At 55.7% G+C, this 20,798-nt stretch overlaps 1 protein-coding gene across 1 annotated transcript; it reads left to right on the forward strand.

Moving 5' to 3' along the window:
- The first annotated feature begins 2,026 nt into the window (after positions 1-2,026).
- EFNB1 (ephrin B1) lies at positions 2,027-14,938 on the forward strand. The gene is made up of 5 exons (XM_063083709.1): positions 2,027-2,877; positions 11,485-11,762; positions 12,585-12,677; positions 12,853-12,981; positions 13,125-14,938. The coding sequence occupies exons 1-5, from the start codon at positions 2,750-2,752 to the stop codon at positions 13,535-13,537; spliced, it is 1,041 nt and encodes a 346-aa protein (XP_062939779.1). The 5' UTR covers positions 2,027-2,749; the 3' UTR covers positions 13,538-14,938.
- The last annotated feature ends 5,860 nt before the right edge of the window (positions 14,939-20,798 follow it).

Raw genomic sequence — 20,798 nt, forward strand, 5'->3', positions numbered from 1 at the left:
CTGTGGCCAGGAACACAGGTGAACTTTCTCAGGCCAGGTAACCCCTTGAAGGACTGTGAGTCCTTACAGTCCTGGCAACAGCCATCTTGAAGGTTGTTGCTTTCCAGGCATGAACCAGCTTTAAACCAGGAATAAACAAGATAAGCAAGTAAGCAAAGAGGGGCTGGAAATGTAACAAGTCAGTTTGGTACAGGGGAATGGGCACAGCCTTTGGAGGCAGATACACCAGGAGTCAAATCCTGCTTCTACCACTTCTCCCTGAGCTTTAGTTTCCCCCTTACATAAAATGAGGATAGTGGAACTCACCTCAAAGTGCTGTGAGAGGAAGAAACATCTACCACGGCACTCAGTAAGCAGCAGGCTGCTTTCTATACTCAGGTTTTGATGTCCTAGCACACACTTCAAGGATCCTAGTCTCCCAGCTAGACTAGTGGTGTGTCTTTGCACCTTGTTCTTCTCATCTCTCCTTGCTTATACTGCAGTGCAAGGTCCAGCTGGGAGCTGAGAGACCCTAAACAGCTCCTCTTCTTCCCTATCTCCCCAGAGACATCTCACCCTCAAGGCCCTGTCCCTGAAGGTGGGAGGGGGCCAGCTTCTCCTTTTTTTATTTTCCCTAAAATAGAGGTCTATTCTACAGCCACAGAGATTATCAGAGGATTCAGTGAGAAATTCAGTCTCCTATGAAGTGAGATAATGGTCGTGAAACTGTGTGTAAATGATAGAGCACTTTGGGAATGTCGCTCACCTAATTATCCCCATAAAGAAGCAGCAGGGAAATTTTATATTCTTGGCAGCCCCAAAGTCAACTCCAAACCCAGATCTCCCTCCTTGTTCTTTCCCTTCCTCCCCATACCAGGCGGGGGCTCTTGCCAAGGCCACGCCTGTCCCAAGTCTTGTGTTCAAGCGTGTGTGCCAGGCTTGCGTGTGCCACGCTCCAGTACGAGCTCATAGTTTGTCCCAGGTGCCCGTAGTGCTATAGAAGACCAGCAGGTGGAGACATTAGCACGTGGGTACATCTGCCGGGGTCCAACCAAGGAGAGTGGGTCGGACCGGGAGGGTCTGTGCTATGGGATCAAGCCAAGTTATAAGCAGAGACGAGGAGGGGCGGGGAGAATAGGCCAGAGCTGGGAGACAAAGACCCATATGGCGAGGTTGGGAGAGGCTGGGGTCCGGCGTCTCAGGGCCAGGATGCCCGCTTTTGCTTTTTCAAAAGGCTCCTACCCCGCGCCTTTTCCTCTTTGCCCTCAAATGTCTTTCTTTATCGAGGTGCCCTCTCATCCCCGTTTGCATAATCCAGGGCTTTGTCCGCGCCTTCAGTCAGGACTAGACTCTAAATCTAGGTTCCCTCTAAAAACTGAGATTCTGAAGGCCTGGTCCCCAAGGACTAAGAACTCACCTTCCCCTCCGGATCTCCTACTTGACCATCCTGAGTCTTCACCACCCACTGCTATCCACTTTTATGTTTTGGACTCCGGGTCCAAGTGCAAGGGGACAACGCATTCCGGGGGCGGAAAGAGGGAAGTCCACCAGAGCCCTACGTGAGACGGCATGGGGAGCAGATAGGCTGTCCTTGCCACGGAGGTGGGCACAGAGCAGGACTTCAGAGCTCGTGTGTGTAAAGAGAATGGAAGTACTTTCCCGGGGTACTTGGGACAGGGCCTGTCCGGCCCGGGTCAGCAGGCTGGGGTGTTGACCAGACGCGCGGGGAGGAGAGCAGACCGACAGCTCTTGAGAAGCGCCAACTTCCCACGGGCTGAGCGCTCTGGGAACAGGACTAAGAAGGACCCAACCCTAACCGCACGAACCGCACACTCAGATTGGTGCCATCGGCAGCGCAGCGTCCTTAAGAGCTCCCTAAAACCCCGCCCTTTTCCTGCTCTGGGGGCGTGGTATGGGGCAAGGACCCCGTCACGGAGCTTGCTATTGGCTAAGAGGAGCAGGGTTGGCCCTGCGTTCGCCTGAGCAGGGGAGTAGACAGCTCAGCGGCAGCCGAGGGAGTCTATGCGCGCTGGACAGCAGTGGGAGGTGTGTGAGGCTCGCACTGGCCGCAGACCCTCGGGCTCAATCGCCGGGGAGCAAGGACTCGGCGACGGGGCTGCCAGGCTACGCTGCCGAGGCTTCAGAGTCGCAGACTGATGGGACTAGCACGCTCGGTAGCTTCTCTCCGCTCTAAGTGCATTGAGCGGGGCCCCCGCTGAAGTAGAAACTGTCGGGGGGCGCGCAGCCCGGAGTCCCAGTGTGGCCCAGAGGAACCGAGCCCGTGCTAGGGCGACCCAGTCGGGAGTCCAGGGACCGAGCTTGTGCTGTGGGGAGACCCCCGCTTCTTCCCAGGGGCGCCGATCCTGGGACGGTGAAGGCGTCGGCGCGGCTACCGAGTCCTCCGCGGGGACATCCCGTCGGGGAGAGGGCGCGCAGTCCCGAACAGTCTACGAGAGCCGAGCGGAATCAGGCGGGATTACCCGGGGGCTCAGAGCCCCCGTCGCGCTTGGTGCGGCGGAAAGGCCAGGGGAGCGAGCCTTCGGAGGCCGCAACCCATGCCCGGGTTGGGGACGGCTGCCCAGTGAGTCCTCCTGGCCAGCTGGGCGGAGAAGAGCGACACCGAAGCCGGCGGGAGGGGAGCACTTCAAGGCCGGCGGATGCGGAGGATGGGCGCTTGAGTGGCTCAAAGCGCAGCGCGACACGGGAAGACGACACGAGCTTTGCCGAGGAGGCGCCAGGGGATCTCGAAGTGCAGACTGCCCCCAGGAAGATGGCCCGGCCTGGGCAGCGTTGGCTCGGCAAGTGGCTTGTGGCGATGGTCGTGTTGGCGTTGTGCCGGCTCGCCACGCCGTTGGCCAAGAACCTGGAGCCGGTGTCCTGGAGCTCCCTCAACCCCAAGTGAGTAACTTATCTGCACTGGTCCCTGGGGGTGGGTGGCACGCCTTCGGGATGAGGCCACGCGCCCCCGAGTGCGTGTGGGGAGGTGTTCGGAGGAGGAGCGGCGCCCCATTTTGTCTCTGGCTTTTCCGAGTGTGTTTTTCTGCGGGCGGGCGGGGCAGGGTGCGGCGGGGTGGGGTGGGGGCACTTGGCTGGGTTGTGACCCCTCGGCTTTCCGGCCCTCGTCTCCGCAAGTCCCGGATCAAGTCGAGATGGTCGCATGAGGCGGAGCTGCGGAGTCCGGGCGCTCGCTCGAGAGCGCACCCGAGAGCTGGGTGGGGGCGAGAACACAACCCTCTTCGGGGCCCCTGGGAACGTGGTGGTTTTCGCCGAGAGCCACTCCGCTGGCGAGCTTGACCTGGGCGGTGGACGAGGCCGGAACACATGTTCCTCGTTTGCTTAGCTGTGGGGGAGACCCGGCGCTTGGGGCGGGTGGCAGTGCCTGCATCCCCACTCAGGCTTCTCCCATTTTCATTTCTTTCTTCCCTGTTTGCCTCCCTGGCTTTTCGCTTTGCGGTCTCTTTTTGCCCCCCCACTCCTCTTTCTCCCTGCCGGGGCGGTAGAAAGGCGGGCGCTGCTCCCAGGCTCACAAAGGCGGCGGGTGGAGAGGGGCGGAGTGGGAGAGGGGTTGTTGGGGGGGGAGCGGGGGTTCGATCCAGCGCCCGTCGGGGTCCAATGGAGCCGGCGGCAGAGCTTCGAGGGCCCGCCAGGGCGGAGAGTGGCGACCCTGCAGGCGAGGGAGGTGGGTGGAGAAAGCGATTCCTGCCCAGGCAGGTCCTGTTGGCCCCCCAGTCACTTTATGTCCCCCAGATTGGGGAGCTTTCCCCAAGGGGTTGGGGGCAGCTATATAAAGGAGATTATTTTCTTTCTTCTCCTTTCTCTTCACCCCCCCCCCCTCCGCCCCAAACAACACACATACCTTTCAGGGCGGTGGCTCAGTGGGTTTCTGGGCTGTTAGTGGGGAGTCTCTGGGGCTGTTGTGATCTCTGGACCTTTCTCTCTTTTGGCATCCAGGACTTGAGTTGGAACCTAGGGTCAAAATCTCTCTTCCTCCCCGTTTTCTGGAGTTCCTGGCAGTGTGTGGACAACCTCACTTAGTGAGAAACTGGGGGGCCTTGACCTGCCCCAACCGTGCTCTCCGATTCCTGTATCTGGAATTTCTTCCTGTCCACTCTTGCTGGGCTCTCTGCTAACTTCCCAGGCTCCTGCCTGCCTTGGCCTTTTGGGTCCAGGGGCAGTGTATCTCTCAGCCCTGGAGTGGGAGAAGGCAGCTTCTTTAGTTCTCTTCTCCTTGGGTAAAGGTAGGGTCCTATTACTGGTGGGTGGGATGGCTAAACCAGGGTCAGGGTGGAGGGCTCCCCCCGTACAAGGAAAGAGATTGGCGAGAATTTCTCCCCTTGAAGCCAAAGTGGATGAAGCACTCTCCTAACAGCAGAGGCTCAAAATGGTCTGGGGACCCTGGGCTGCTGAGCCCAGGGGGAAAGGTTATGAAGTGCCCAGTTCCCCCCTGTAAGCGTGGAGGCTGGAAATGCTGTCTCTTTAGCCAGGAGAGTTGAAATCCGCCTGGGGTAGCCCATCATAGGGGCTCATGGGAGTGACCTAATTGCTCTCTCTGGTCTCTAACCAGAGATAGCATGCAGCTCCACAGCTGGAAAGGAGCCCTCCTGCAGAGTTGGGGGGAGTTGCTGGGAGAAACAAGATCTATCTGAGATTCCCCCTTTTTGTGTTCTGAGCCTTTAGCGTTCTGGACCTGTTAACAGGTTTTGAGAGGTTGTATCCCCTCTGCTCCCCTCCCCATCCACCTCTAATTGAGGGCAGGCATCCTGGAGTGGGGGTAGGGGGCTGAGGACTCAATAGAACCTGCCCGAATTCCATCTTGTAATGGAGCAGATCCTGGGAATGGTCGGGGACTGATCCTGGTAGCCGCCCCCCCCGCCCTAGTACCATCTACGCTCAGGGGTCTGGAATGCAGCCGCCGTCTGTGTGTGTTGGCGTGTGGTGGGGAGGGGACAGGAGGACAGGAGGGAGGCACTGCCCTCAGCTCGACTCTGGGGGCTGCCTCTGCCACCCCGCCCAACCCTCAGGCTGCCACAGCCTTTCAAATCAACAGTCCTGCTCTGTCTCTCTCCCTCTTTGCCTCCTGCTGGAGTTCTTCCTCTCAGGCCCGTGGCGGTTCGCCCTCTCACACCCTCCACGAGCAGCGCTCACCTCCCCACTCCAGCTAGGCTTGCCTGCTCTCCCTCTTTCTCAGTCGCACTCACTCTTAGTCACTCTCTGCTTCTTTTTCTCAAGTCCTTTTGTTTCTCACACATGCCTGTGCTCTCCCTCGCAGGCTCATTTTCTCTCTTCCCTCCCCTCTTCCTCTCCCAGCTTTTGGTCTCTCTCCTCAGCCCTGTTAGGAGCTGGCAACCGCCCCCCCCCCAAAAAAATCTCCCAGTGCCTATAAACCCTGCTTAATTGCTTCCTCTTTGGGAAAAAAAAAATCAAAATAAAGAAGTGGTGGGGCTGGGTGGTCTGCTTCCAGGTTCCAGGGCGAGTGCAGCCCCTGCCCTGACTGAGAAGGGGAGCTGGAAGGGCGGGCTCAAGACTCCCAGCCTCGTTACCAAGTTGGTACTGGGGCCTTCCGGGGTGGTAGTTCCTGGGTGGCAAGAACTTCTGCCTCCTTGGGGATTTGCCCCATGAGCACAGGCTGGGGAGATGGGGTTGGTCCTGCTGGAGTTAGGCAGGAACCAGAGTGTGTGCGTGCCTGGGGCGGGGAGGGGCGACTGTAATCGAAATGGTCCCAGGGCAGCCCCCTCCCCCAGCCTCTTCTCTCCCCTGGGGAGCTTGGGGCAGCCGGCAGGCCTCAGACTTGAGTCCTCAGCCAAGTCCAGCTGCTGCAGTTCAGTCTCTCGGTCCTGTTCTGACTCCTTCCTGCCCCCCACTCAGGTTCCCCCACCTCCAGGGAGTGGGAATGTGCCTGAGATCACATTACAAACCTTCCCTACAAGGGGATGGGGGTAGGGGTGGGGGGTTCATCTTGGCATCCAGGACCCTTGACTGCAGCATGGGTGGGGGCAGCTGCAGACCCCAACCCATGCTTGCCTGCTACAAGCCAAACTGTTGGCCCCAGCCCCGCACAGCTGTTCCAGCTCACAGTCCTGGGGAGGCCAGCTCAGGGGGCCCCTTTCCGGGGTGGCTAGGGACCTGACCTCTTCTACTCTGTAGCTAATTAGCCACAGGTGGAGACCTGAGAGTGATAGGAACCCAGCAACTCCTGAAGTTCCCTCTTCTCCTGCCTCCCCACCCCCTCCTAGGGCAGCCAGGCAAGAGCAAGTAAGGCTGGGGTGGGGACTGAGTTGAGGGTTCCCTTTCTTCCCTCAGGCTCTCTGTTGTCTCATCAGCTCAGGTGAATGGGGATGGGTGGGCCCTAGATTGTACTGTGCATCACTGTTTTCTGCGGTTAGGACCATATGGAGAGTGGGCCAGCCGGGAGGCTTCTGGTTGCCATGAGAACACCAGGTTTGGGGGAGGGTCCACTCTGTGATTATTAGGGGAGCTGAGGTGGGGGGATGCTCATCAGTCACCTTCTGGGTTCCTTGCCCCATGGAGCATGGCAGCCCTTGCTGGGTGTGCTTTTGTGGTCGTTGTCTGGAGTTGGGGTGCTGGCAGCCGGGAATGTAGTAAGCTCCGTCAGCTTTTTAATTCTAAGTGATGCTGTGTTTGGCATGCTAACTCATAGGCAGCACCTTGCTCCTTACAAGGCATTTTCCTACATGATCTCATCAGATGCTCCTGACAGCCCTGGGAAGTACGTATTGGCCCCATTTTCCAGATAAGGAGGCATGTGTCCAGACAAGGGAAGTGACTCGGCTATGGTCAGTCAGTGACTTGTCTAAGGGGACAGAGCTGTGCTATATGCCATTCTTTCCACACCAGCCTGCTGCCTTGGAATCTATGGGAAATGGGAATTCAAGGTGGGGTTTGGGAAAAGGTGCTGGCCCCTGCCCCTGGGTTCCCCTCTCACCTCACAGGTGTGCATGCATCTTTCCCTGTGACTCAGGCCCTGCCTGTGTGGGGTGAGCAGTGCTCTGGCTTCCTCATCTGACTTTGCTAGGCCTACCTCCGAGGGCAGCCTGCTCCGGTGACCTGAACTAGAGGCAGCCAACTCACTGCCTGGCACCCTTCTCCCTGAGCTCTGAGTAGCACCTTTGGTTCTTCTCTGGGCCAGGAATCTGTCTTCCTCTCAGGGACCCCACAGAAAGCAGACAATGGAGAGAAGAGGTTAAACCCCAATGGATGCTAGCTTTGTCCAGGTGGGGCAGAGAGAAGGGCATGGTTCAGTGTAGGTGGGGAGAGTGACTTCCTCTGGGACTCTCCTGGCTTCCCTGCCTCCGACAGAGCTGTGTGTGTGCCAGGACCCAGCTGCTGTTCCTGCCCACCCACGCCTGGGCGGGCACTGCTGGGACACACCAGGCCTGCTCCTGCTGCCTCGGGGGTTAGGTGGAGCTGGAGGAGTGAAAGAGGAGCCTTTAATTTGGGGGCTCCCCACCCTAGCTGGGATGAGAGCAGACTTGAGCTCTGGCTTGGGGTCTATCCTCCACTGGCCACCCTGGGGGTGCAGGTGCAGTGGTAGTGGGGTCACCAAATCAAGGCCATGACTACAGTCTTCTACCAAACTTGGACTTGCATGGCCTAGGACCAGGACCCCCTTTGGCCACTCTCTGACCACAAGTTACTAGAGCCTGAGGGCAGGGTGGAAGGGAAGGAAGTGTAGACCTCGTGGGAGGTGGGCAGCTTTCTGGGCATGACCTTCCCAGCTGCAAGCTCTCCTCTCCTGTAGACTGTATACATGAGAAGGGCTCATCTGGACAAAAGAAGCATAGACTAGTGGAGGGGGGGGGGCAGTTGGTTTTGGACCAGTCCTGGGCCTTGTGGGCTACTGTCTCCAGACCCTCCAGACATTCCATATCCCAGGATCCTTTTTAGCAGTCATGATGGTAGCTCAGTAGAAAGGCTGAGGGAGGGACTCGGGCTAGGGTGGAGGGGAAGAGGCAGGCCACAAGACAGAGCTGGAATAGCCCAGGCTGTCTCTCCCAAGTCCTTTTACTCCCTGGGGTGGCTCCCTGGGGTCCCAGGATATCAGAGGCTAGGGAGAGAAGGCCTCAGGGGTTACCATGGTGACCTGCTTTAGGCTTCCTGCTGGGCGATGTCAATCCCCTTATTTTCCAGAAAAGGGCTTTGGGGGTGGCCCCAGGCAGGAAATTTTGGCTTGATAATGGTGTGTGAGGGTGCGTGGGGGGGAGTAGTGGTTTTTGAAAGGTGGAAGTTAAAGAGTTTAACTTGGGGATAATCTCCTCTTCCTCCTTTGCCTACTCCTAACCCGGTGAGCAAGAGGGGAGACCTGTAGGGTCTTCCTGTAAAGTCTGACTAGTGTTATGCCTGGCTTTGGGCTTCACTTTCATTGGCTACATACCTACCCCTTTTTGGGGCTCACCACTTTCTTGGGCTTCTCACAGGCCAAGACGAGGTTTGCCCAATGGTGGGGAAAATGCTAAGAAGGCACCAGCATGGGAGACCAGGGTTGGGGAAGGCGGGTCTCATCGGGCTCCTCTCCCTTCTGCATTTTAGAGGAAGGTGAGTTTCCCTCTGCCAGCTGCTATGCAAATGGCCTGATGAATATTTATGAAGGCTGTTCACTGAGGTTGAAGAGAGTCTGAGCAGTGTTGGGGGCAATAGTTCTCTATTCTTCCCCCTCCGCCACCATCTAGATATCTGTTTCCTCAACGTCTCCAGGTTCAAGGTAGAACCCCAAGTAGCTAGAAGCCCTGTTCCAATTCCAGGGCTTTGGAGCCTGGGTGGCAATGGGAGACTGCACTCGGGGCAAATGAGACTACCTGGTTACCAAGACTTACCTTAAGCCAGGGCTAAGTGGTTAGAAAGGTGAGCTGGCCTGTCTCCCTTTCCGCCCTCTGTGTAGCTGCATATATATGTCTTGTTGAGGTGCAATGGTACAAGAACTGGGCCAATGTTTTAGATCCTCTTAGACAGCTAGAGGTTACCATCCTGGGTGGGTTTAGGCCCCTGGAGTTGGCTTTGAGCACCTCTTTTCAATAGGAACATTCATCTGATCACATGAGGGGCCTGGACTTGGTAGGTCTCTAAGGTTCTCTGTGGGTCTAAGGTGTTAGAAGTTGTCTAATCCTGCCATCTGGACAGAACCAGTGTGAGGATTGGAAAGTGAAAAATGCCTTGGAAATTGTAGAGGCTTTGGTAAAACGTGTTGGCTTTGTATGGTGTATGGGGTGGGAGCATTCCCTCTCAAATGTTTATATTTGAAAGGCCTGCTGCCTTTCTGGCCCCTGTAGAGCAGTAAAGTTAGGTACCAAGGGGAAGGCCATCTTGTTCTGGTTTTAACTCTCCTGCACATCAAGATGGCAGCTTCCAGCTTGGTGGAGCCTTGTTCAACATGGAGGGAGGCTGCTTTTTTTTTTTTTTTTTTTAATCTACTTCATCCACTTGGTAAATTCCCCTACTTACCTACTTGGGTAACATTTCCCTCCTTTGGGTGAGGACACAGTTTGACAACATAAAGGCATTTGCCCAGAGCTTCTAGTAGGCCCACGTTGCTTGTTGTCCCCACTGTGTAACAGACCCTCCGAAATGGAACCACTCACTTCCCAGACAATTGCAGTAGCCTGGGAACTGGTGTTCTTCACCAGGGCAGCTGCACGACAATGTCAGCTTCATTCTCCTTAAGCACTGCCTTCAGCCTCATTGTCCTTCCTGCTAGAGGGTTTGTCACCAGTGGTATGAAACCCACACTGCTGCTTGTGACCCTCGAGGCCTTTCAATGTGGCCCCAGCTGATCTTCTCCACCTCTGCTTCTGTTCCTCTCTACCCATTCCCAGCCCAGCTGGACTGATCGCTGGCCTGGGTTTTGTGTCCCTGCCAATGCTGTCCACTCTTGCTGTGTGTTAACTTCTTATTCCTCTCCTAGGACCCACTTTCATCCTGCCCTTTCTGTGGAACCATCTCTGACCATCCTGGTCAGGCAAGCTGTCTCCTTCCTCTCCCTGCCTCCAGCCCTTGCTGTTTGAGCCACCATCCTCACACATAACCTACATATAGCCTGGTGCTGTCTATTGCTTGAGTGTGAGCCATTACCTTTCTCACCCAAACCAGACAGTAAAGTCCTTGACAATGGGGCTGTATCTTCTCTTCCTATTTCCTCTCCAAGAAAAAAGACTGGGCTTAGTGTTAGTGTTAGGATATGACCGCCTGCCCTTTGGCAGACTATTTCTAAGAAGAAGTCAAACGTGGTGCATACCTACTGTGTGCTAGGGGCTCTCCATGTGTTGCCTTGTCTCCCCTCCACAACCCTGGGAGGTAGGGCACTTACCAGCCCCAGTTTCTAAGTGAGGAACTGAAGCTCAGAGAGATCTGGCAGCTCATCCCAGGCCTCAGAGCTGGTAAGGGCCTAGCTTTGGAATCTGATTCCAAAGTCTTTGTTCTTTATCCTCCATGGTATTACTGCCTTGCTCTCAGGTCCTTCCTGCCTAGCCTCCAAAATGGCCAGCAGAGCACCACTTTCTTACTGTGTGCTTCAGCAAGAACAGAGTCATATGAATAAGTGACCCTGGCCAGCTGACCTCCCTTGCTATGTCCCAGTGCCTGGCTTTCTGGATTAGAACAGAAGAGTAGCTCAAAGGGTACTTGTCCAGCTCTTCTCAGGATCTGGAGTAGGAGCAGTGAGGATGGGAGGGGTTGGAATACAGAGAAGTGGGGGTCCTGTGGCTCTATCTTCTGTGGTCTGTTCTCACTGGTTAGACCCTTTCTCCCCTCCTTCTGTTGCTCTTGGGAGTGAGACTGGTCAAGTCTGGGGATCCAGGCCCTTGTATTATGAGGGTGGGGTAGGTCACCAGTAGGACACTGGCCAGTGGGAATGGGGAGAGCTGGGTGGAACTGCACCTGGCCAGAGACTATGACCATCATCTGTCGGCTCCAGGTAACATCTGTTTCTATCTCCTCATCATGCCAAGGATTAGGAAGGATGGAGGAGAAGACAGGGGTCCTAGACAGGTTAAGCTCCCCCAGCCTTTGGCTGGGAGCTGTGGGGGTGGTGGCTAAGGCATGTGTGAACTTGTTGTGTATGTGTGTGCACGCGTGTTTGTAGGGAAGGAGGTAGCAGCAGCCACGAAGGAATGCAAGGATGTTGGGGGATGGGGGGACAGGGCTGCCACCTCCAGGCAGCCTGGTCCTGACACCTTGGTACCCAGCCCACTGGCCACGTCAGCCCCCTGCGGAAATGCCACATTAGGACAAAGGGCTCCCCCAGTGAAGCAGTGCCCCACCCTGCCAATCAGTCAAAGCCAGGCAGCCTTGCCCATGAGCCACCCCTTCCACACCCTGCTGGCAGTGTGGTTCTCTCTCCCCACCCCCAGACTGAGGATGGAGGAAGGGCAGAAGGCCTACTCTCACCATCTCCACCCAGTAGGCCCAGCCTGGCCCTCACTGTCCACTTCCCTGGTTCTAGGATGGCCTGGGCCCCCTAACCCTGAGGCTATCCATTTCCTTCCGCCTGGGCAGGTTCCTGAGTGGGAAGGGCTTGGTGATCTACCCGAAGATCGGAGACAAGCTGGACATCATCTGCCCCCGAGCAGAAGCAGGGCGGCCCTATGAGTACTACAAGCTGTACCTGGTGCGGCCTGAGCAGGCAGCTGCCTGCAGCACTGTGCTCGACCCCAATGTGCTGGTTACCTGCAACAGGCCAGAGCAGGAAATCCGCTTTACCATCAAGTTCCAGGAGTTCAGCCCCAACTACATGGGCCTGGAGTTCAAGAAACACCATGATTACTACATTACCTGTGAGTCCCCGCCCATCGTGTGGCTCTCGCCCTGGGCTTAACTCTCTCCTATAGCAGTAGGAGCTTCTAAATGCTGCAGTGATACTGCACAACAGTTAAGGCCCTACCTGATCTGATCCCCTTTGAAGACTGGCATGCTCTCTCCTCCCAGGCTGTCCTTGGAATTCTGGCCCCAACATTCACCAAGCAGCCTGCCATCAGCTCACCTTGGTTGCAGGGGTTGGGTGAGAGAGGCCTCCAATTCACATCTCTTTCTCTCCTATTTTCTTTGCCCACCCAAGATCTATGGGAATGGCATAGAGCCCTTTGGGATCAGCCACCTGTTCATCTTTCTTCTTCATGGGAAACTGAGGTCCAAGAGGAAACTGAGATCCAAGAGGAGAAGGGGATTCTCAGCTTAGATCATACAGGGAGTTAGGGATAGGATTGGTACTTCAATGCATTTCTCCTGATCCCTAAACCATATTCCTTCCAGTCTATGTAGAAGCCTCCTTCATGGTGCCATTTCTGACTGCTTTGCCTCTGAGCAACATTTCCCAGTGAGAAGGCACACCTTATTGTTGCCACTGAGAAAAGAGGAACCAAGGCCTGGTCACGATAGAGGAACAGTGCCCCTGGGGAGGGGGCTAGTTCTTGGCCTGGGCTGGGCCGAGCTGCTCTGTTCCTAGTGGGAAGGAGGGAAGTAGAAAGGTTCATAGGTAGGTGAGAGCTGCTTGCCACTCCCGACTGCCAGTTCTATCCCTGCTGGTTGAGGCAGCACTATGGTTTCTGGGTGATGCTAGCAGACCTTTCTCTCCTGACTTCTCTGGCCTCTTCCTACAGCGACATCCAATGGGAGCCTGGAGGGGCTGGAGAACCGGGAGGGAGGTGTGTGCCGAACACGCACCATGAAGATTGTCATGAAGGTTGGGCAAGGTGAGTGCCCAGTCTGAGGGCCCCCCAGTTAGGTCTCTGGAACAGATGTTCCTGACTAGGTGTGGGTGTGTTGGGAGTGGAGAGGGGGCAATAGGGTTCAAGTGTCTGGGATCCCGGCCATTCTTGGCCTACCCTAGATGATTCTTGTCCCCACCTGTCCTCTCCCTGCCCTCAGATCCCAATGCTGTGACTCCTGAGCAACTGACAACCAGCCGGCCCAGCAAGGAGGCAGACAACACTGTCAAGATGGCCACACAAGTCCCTGGAGGTCGGGGTTCCCTGGGTGACTCTGATGGCAAGCATGGTGAGTATATAAGTGTTTCCAGGAGGGCAGAAACCATTGCTTGGTTACCCTCTCAGGCCCTCTCTCTGAAGACATGCAGGCCCAGCCTGAGATCTGCCATGTGTCTCTGGGACTCCTGGCTGACCATTCCTTCCCTTCCCCAGAGACTGTGAATCAGGAAGAGAAGAGCGGCCCAGGTGCGAGTGGGGGTGGCAGTGGGGACCCTGACAGCTTCTTCAACTCCAAGGTGGCATTGTTCGCGGCCGTTGGTGCAGGCTGCGTCATCTTCCTGCTCATCATCATCTTCCTGACAGTTCTACTACTAAAGCTGCGCAAGCGGCACCGCAAGCACACACAGCAGCGGGCGGCCGCCCTCTCGCTCAGCACCCTGGCCAGTCCCAAGGGGGGTAGTGGCACGGCGGGCACTGAGCCCAGCGACATCATCATCCCCTTACGGACTACAGAGAACAACTATTGCCCCCACTATGAGAAGGTGAGTGGGGACTACGGGCACCCTGTCTACATCGTCCAGGAGATGCCACCCCAGAGCCCGGCGAACATCTACTATAAGGTCTGAGTGCCTGGCGCAGCCTCGGGCCCCTGAGGGACAGTCAGCCTGGACCGGACCTCTCCTTTCTCCCCCATGCCCCCTCCCCTTGCCAGCTGTGCCCACCTTTGTATTTAGTTTTGTAGTTTCTTGGCTTTTATAATCCCCCTTTTTCCCTGCCCCCCTGGGCTTTGGAGGGGGTGCTTGTGCCCCTAACCCCCACGCTCTTGTGCCTTCCCCCTCTGGCTGGGCCTCTGGGCTCTGTGGGGGCACCCCTTCTTGGAGGGCAGGGTTGGACGCTGATGGACAGCCGGCAGGGAGACAGCCCCCTGGCCCTGCCCCCTCCCTCACCCCTTTTCCCTCTTCCCAGGACTGCTTGTCCGCTATCATCACTGTTTTTAATGCTTTTGTGTTCATTTTTTAGCTGTCAACTCATTTTCATCTGTTTTTTGAAGAAAAATGTAAAAATGTAAAAGGCAGCCCCTTCCCAGGCTTTCTGAGCCTAGCCCAACCCAGTATAAGAGGGCCTGGGGCAGGATGTGGCCAGCCAGAAAGCATAGGATGGCATTTCTTTTATAGACTCCTTGGTATTTCTTGAGGGGGAGGGCAAGCCAGGGATGTTCCTGCCCGTGAGGGAAGATGAGAGTGCCATTGGGCAAGGTGTCCCACCTTCCCCTCCTGACCCTCCTTCTACAAGGCTGATCTTGGCAATGGGGTAGTGGCTGCCACCCTTCCACCAAAAAAAAAAAAAAAAAAAAAAGTCCCCTCCTTGTGGGATTCCTGGGCATCTCCTGCCTCCCTTACTCTCACAGTAATTAATGTCTTAATTGGCTGTTGCCTGGGGAACAGGAGAGCTGCTGAAGGCAGATGACCTCATGGGGGGTGGAGGGAGGTGAGGTGCCCAGGTGGCTATTTGCCCTGCAGAGCTGGGAGTTCCCCCTCCCCCCGCCCTGTTCTCTCCTCACCTTTGGCATCCTTTGGCCTGATGGGAAAACAGGGGCCCAGGGCAGAGACCTAAGCGGGTATAAGGCCAGGTGGCCTTCTCCTTTTCTGGGCTCTAGCACAGGTGGGTGTCCCCACCCAACCCAGCTCCCTCTGGCCCCTCAGTCTTGGGCTGGGGCCTGGAAAGAGGAAGAGGCTGCCTGGGCCTGGGCCAGCCCACTGTGCACTTTGACCCCGGCTCCTTGCCAGCACGGCTGCTAACAGACTGCCACTTGAGTGCGCCTTGCAGAAACTCTCAGAATGGCCATGGAAGGAGCTGGGCCCTATACCATCCACCTCCACACTGCCTCCTGGCCAGCTGCCCACCTCAGTGCCAGGTGGGAGAGGGAGCAGAACAGCCAGCCCCTTCCAGGTGGCAGTCGGAAGGGTTTTTTGTTTTTGTTTCTGTTGCCATTTGTGTAAATACTAGTCTTTTTGGAAAAAAATAATGTAAAGATGTTTTGTATAAACTCTGAATTATTTTCTTGTTGCTTTTTTCTTAGAAAAAAATGAGAACTAAAAAAAAAAATTAACCACATCGAGAAATGGGTGTAAAATGGTGTCATGATGTTGAGGAATGGAGTGTGTGTGCGTGTGTGTGTGTGTGTGTGTGTGTGTGTATGTATGTGTGTGTGTGTGTGTATGTGTGTGTGTGTGTGTGCACATCTGTGTGAGATTTTCTGTGCCCAAACCACTGGTGACCAGGGCAGGATGGGAAGACGGTGGCTGTCCTAGTGGAGCAAGAGGTTTCAAGTGCCCTGCGTCCCTCCTGCTGCTCTGCACCATGCCCCCAGCTTTCTCTCTCCTCTTGTTCTGTCATGGAACCTGGGACCATTTCCGCCTGTCCATCCAGTAACCTCTGGGATAGGCCATGGGCATCTGCCCAGTCTGGCACCAGGCTCAGCTAGAGAAGGTTGATGGGGGGGGGCAGGTGTTCTCATGGGGACCTGGATGTGTCTGCAAGTACTGCCACCACCTGGCTGGGGCTAGATCTGGGGCTAGATCTGGGGCCTGCTGGCAGGCCCAGCCCTGCTCTGCCTCTGAATACCTGGAGGTGGATAGAAATAACTTCCCAAGAGCGGAGCCTCAGCTGCGGCCCACTGGGGACTGGGGCTGCTTCAGGCTGCCCAGTTCATCTCTCAGCCAGAAGAATATTCCTTTTCCTGTCTTTAGAGCCACACCAGAGCCACCACCCTGGCATACTTGGGGGCTTCTGGCTGGCAGTCAAAGCCCTCAAGCTAGAGCAGTCCTGAGCACCAGGTCTCCCTCCCACGGTCTGATAAGTAACTTGCTCAGGTCAGAAAGTATGGTGAGGGCCCTGAGGAGGGTTTGGCCTCAACCCACAGCAGAGACTCGGACGGGCAGGGCCTGGGGCCTTCCTTCTTCAGCGTGGAGCAGTCTGTGGGTCTTGTGGGGGGACTTCCTGTGGAGATGGCTAAGACAGATGTCAGGGGAGGAGGACAAGTGAGATCCCAGCAGCTAAAAATGGGTAAGAAGGCAGTAGAGGAACGGAGGAGGAGGAAGGGAGGGGAGGGTTAGTCAGTGATCCAGAGCAGGAAGCCCCAGCGAAGCGGCCAAGGAGCAGCCTTGGCTATGAGGGAAGTGGGGAGCGCGTGGAGAAGGAAGGGGAGGAGAGCCACGGGACCCACGGGCTGGAGGGAAGGGAGGCTGGGTTAGAGCAGGGCTGGGCCAGGCTGGGGTGCTCCCAGAGCCAGCTGGGGCAGAGGCTGTTTATTTGGTTTCTCATTAACCAAAGAAGGTGCCTGGATCAGATGGGGCTTCTGCTGCTTGACTGCCTGCCCAGAGCGGGGCCTGGCCTGGGCCATGGGTCTCTAACCAGGGCTGGTTCAGGCTAGATTGGTGTCTCTCTGAGGTAGCACCTGCCCCACATTGCGCGAGCCCTTCCCACACTTGTCCAACTGAGGGTCCTTTAGTGGTCCTCTACCCAGCCCGGGATAGCAGCTGCCCTCACCCTACAGGTGGGGGATGGAGTTCCTGGGGCCCCTGGGAGTAGCTGTGGGAACGTAAAGTAAAATCTGAGGGAGAGGGCAAAGGAAAGCATGGGGCAGTGTGCTGGACATCCCAGCAGGCTTGTGACTGGCTGTTCCCACCGCCCTGGCATGGGCATCGTGGCTGGCGCTGGTTTCAGCTCAGTGCCCACACTGTGCTGACCGCACAGTGGTGCCAGGTAGCTCCTTGTGGCATAATGTCCTTCATCTGGAGAGCACCTGCCACTATTTTAAATACTTTTACCCTTTATGTCATTGAGTTTCATAAACTGCCCTGTGAGGGTGGTAGGTGGGAGATTATTTGCCTCACAGTTGAGAAGAGGAAAGTGAGACCCTATGAGGGGCTCTACCTTGCCCAAGAACACACATCAGGTGAATGAGAGCACTGGGATGTAAGCCTGGGCTTTTTATTATAGCATGAGCAAATGGGAGAAGTTCCTTGAGAGCAAGGGGTATGACTGCCCTTCTCCCCACGCCTCCATTTTTTGCCTCTGTCACAGATGAGACGCAACAAGCATGCTTCCTTGTGGACCTTGAAGCACAGGAGCCCTCCCCACCCCAGCCTCTATCCTGTTCCAATCTGTCTGGGTCAGGAAGGGACCAAGCCGGAGCTAGTTGGAGGTAGGAGGTGTGAGCCTCCAGTGGCAGGGCCCCAGACCTGCCCCACCCTCGACTCCCCTTCCTGTCCCAGCTGGGCCCAAGCTCTTGGTGAGTCACGGATAGAGGATGCTTCCCAGGTGAGGGTGGGGCTGCCTGGCTTCCTCTGCAGGCTGAGCCTAGTTCACCCATAAAGCCAACTGAGCAGGTGCTAAGCAGGCCTCAATTTCCCTGAAGGGATAGGCCTTGTGGAGTTAGAGGGCCAAGGTTCTTGGACCTATGGCACTGGTTAATTTTAAACTCCCAGGAGGCCTCCCTGAGACACCAGGGATGTGGATGGCCTGGCACCCTCTAGGAAGGGGCATGAAGGTGGGCCAAAGAACCCAAGGAGAGACCCTGGCCCAACTGGAGCCATCCTAGGTTGGGCCATGCTGAACAAGTGGCCCTCTGGCCACGTGGCATCAATCACTCTCGGAAATATGGCCCTCCTGCTGGCCTGGCCTAGTGTCCTCCTTGGGCACATCACAGTCCCACTGACACCCCAGCTGAGTCAGCCTCAGCCTGCCTGGGAACCCTCCTCGCCCATCTGCTGCTGGCCTCCTGTACAGCTGGCCATCAGATCTGGGGGGCTGGGGCCCCAGCTGGTGCTTGTTACGTTGGCTCCTGCTTTGGGAGGCTACTGAGAGGGAGACCAGCCCCCACCCCGGACAGGGGTCACAGAACTCAAAATGAAAGCAATTTAAGGGCATGGGGGAGACGGTAACTACGGGTTCTGTTTCCAATGGTTAATTATCCAGCTGGCAAAGAGAAAGGAAAGAGGGAAATCTGGGAGTTGGGGGGAATAAGGAACTTGTGAAGGGATGTGGGAGCCATGGGGCTCTTTAATCCAGGGGAAAGAGCCCCAGGCCAAGAGGCTGGGGATCTGAGGGCCTGTTCCTGCTCTGCCATGACTCCCTTTTTGACCAGGGGCAGGCAGGTCCCTGCCTTTTTGGGTCTTAATTTCTCTGTCTGGATAATGAGCAGGTAATACTAGATTTACCATTTATTCAGAAAATATTTACTGAGCACCTGCTATAGGCCAGTCAGTGGTCTGGGCACCGGGGTACAGTGATGTATGGGATAGACAAGGTCCCTACTCCCAGGGACCTTATATTCTAGAAAGTTCTTTTAAGTGCCTGGCTAACTCTTGACACTGTTTGCGTGGTGATTGGGTCGTGGGAATGTGAGAGGCAGAATGGAGGATACACAGATTAAAACTTGGGTTCTAAAGTTAGTCTTTCACACATTCATCCATTTTTTTCAATGTTGAATGCCTGGCACATAGTAAGCACCAATAAATCATAGCTGTTCCTTCTCCTTTGAGGTGTGGAGTGGACAGTTTGGCTCTGGGGCTGCTTTGAGAATGGACACCAAGTCCCGGCTGTTCCTGTCATCACTGACCAAAGCTGGCCTTTTACAAAGTTCCTAAACATCCTCATAAGAAGTTAACCTGCAGCTCTAATACCAGCCTGCTTCCTCCAGCCTGCGACCAGGGTACCTGGGCGAAATGTACACATGATAAATGCTTCCCAAAGCCTGTAGGCAGAAGCTGCCCAAACCGGAAGAGATGTCCTCAGCCCTTGCCCATTCCTGTAGCCCCATGGCTGGTCTCTCCTAGCCTCCCCAGAGGTGGTGCGTGAAGATCTGGCTTCTGAGAAAAGAGTTACACCCCCCACCCCCCCTTTTCTAGCCAGGTCCCTAGGGAGAAGCTCCACATGGCTCGTCTGGTTCCAGGTTACCAGGAGAAACCAAAGGAGAACCTGGAATCCACCCTTGCCCTGGAGACTCCATGCTGGCTGGATTGTACTGGGCAGAGCCCTTGCACTGGAGACTCCATGCCCTTGCACTGGACACTGGTTGGCATCCTCACTGGCTGCGCTCATCCAGTTCAGGTAGAATCTGAGAAGTCAGGGGCTAGAAAATGGTAGAGCTAGTACTTTCCTGAGAGCTGCTTTCTAGAACAAACCTCTCATGGGGAAAGTGAAGCTCAGAGACTAGAAAGGACTTACCCAAGGGCACATGGGGAGTGCTGGCAGAGCCAGGCCTAGGAACCAGATGCTTTGCCTCACAAGCCAGAGCCAGTTGCCCTTCTTGCACACTGTGGCTTTGTTCTCCCAGAATCCCCATGAGTGTGTATGTGTGTGTGTATGTGTGTGTGTGAACCAAACAAACCTACATATACACAGTATTTATATTGACAAACTGTGTAGATTTACACAAGACAATTACCAAAAATGACATATTATAACCCTGATGAAAGTAAGGTCCTTGGAGGTTTAGGCCTGGTTTGGAGCAGACCTAGAAAATGCACTAACAGTTGGCTCCCCTCCCTGCTGGCCCCTCTCCTGTGACACCTTACACAGCTCTGAAGTCGCTCATCAGCACACCTTGGATGTATCTGTAGGGGCCAGACCTGCTGGTTCGTGGCCCAGACCCAGAATGGGGTATCTCGAGACAGACTGGAGCCTGAAAGATGCAATGGTTTCACCCTCCCTCTGGATGTTGAGTGTGGCTGTCCAGTCCCTCCACACACACCTCAGGGCTGTCCTCCCTCCCTCCCTCCCTCCCTCCCTCTCCCAGGCTGCCTGGGCCTTTCTGGCCAGCCTGATAGTTAGATGTCCGTGCCCTGTCTTCAGCCTCCCTGCACACACTAATAGCCATGGCAGTAACATGCTTTCACATGCAAATTGCTATGGAATTCTCAGCCCCTGCCTGTGCCCCAGCCCCCAAGGCCTCCCCCTGGGCAGATTCAAAGAAAAGAATGGAATCTTTCAAGCTGTTAGGGCATTTAGAGACCTTCCAATCCAGCCCCCTTGTTGGATGGATGGGAAAACTGAGGCCCAGAGAGGGGAAGAAGGAACTACCCACAGTCATGCAAAGAGTTCACCGAGACTGGCTCCCACCCAGGTTTTCTGACTTCCAGCCCATTGCCTCTTCAAACCACCACACAGCCTCCCAATCCCCCCTCACCATCCCCCATCACGGGTGTTTACTATGAACTCTGGGATCCCTCCCTTTGGCACAGATGCTCATCTAAGGCACCCCTCAGTGGGGCTTGGGAGTGTGAAATCCAGAGGAAGAAAGGCCAGAGGTGTCCATGACTTAGGGGCATTGCACAGGAAAGGGGAGCCATTCTCCTTTGAAACAGGCAACAGGCAGGATTGCTCACTTCTCTCTCTGCCCCCTCAATCTCTGATTCTGCCCCACACCCCCAGCAGGACTGCCAAGCCATGCTAGGCCTTGACTTGGGCCCTAGCCCTACCAGATCTTCCCAGGTCCGTGCATCAGCATTCTGCTGGAGTTGCCACCAGCAAAGCCTGGGCCCTTGGAGGCCCCAGGAACCCTGGTCTCAGTTGGGGTATGGACAAATCTCCCTTCCCTTCAGTTCAGCCGAAACAAGATGGGAATTTTCTGAAATGAACTTTACAAGGAAACAAAAGGAAACAAAAATAAACACCAAAGGGGTAAAAGAGATGAGTTTACAGAGCACAGGTGTCTGCTCCCAGCTCAGCCAAGGTCTTGCCACAGATGGGCCCAAGCTAGAAACTTCCGGGTTGTCCTTGAAATCTGCTTTTAGTTCTTCCTCTGAAATAGTACTTGACTTTGCTCGTCTCTAACCACCCTTAATACCACCAACCACCCTGGTTCAAACTGCCTCCATCTCT

Source organism: Cynocephalus volans, chromosome X, assembly GCF_027409185.1.
Source record: "Cynocephalus volans isolate mCynVol1 chromosome X, mCynVol1.pri, whole genome shotgun sequence".
Lineage (NCBI taxonomy): Eukaryota > Metazoa > Chordata > Mammalia > Dermoptera > Cynocephalidae > Cynocephalus > Cynocephalus volans.

Coding starts and splice junctions, on each gene's coding strand:
- EFNB1 (XM_063083709.1), top strand. CDS start 2,750: ATGGCCCGGCCTGGGCAGCGTTGGCTCGGCAAGTGGCTTGTGGCGATG. Junction 2,878..11,484: donor TGGAGCTCCCTCAACCCCAA/GTGAGTAACTTA, acceptor CCGCCTGGGCAG/GTTCCTGAGTGGGAAGGGCT. Junction 12,982..13,124: donor TGACTCTGATGGCAAGCATG/GTGAGTATATAA, acceptor TCCCTTCCCCAG/AGACTGTGAATCAGGAAGAG.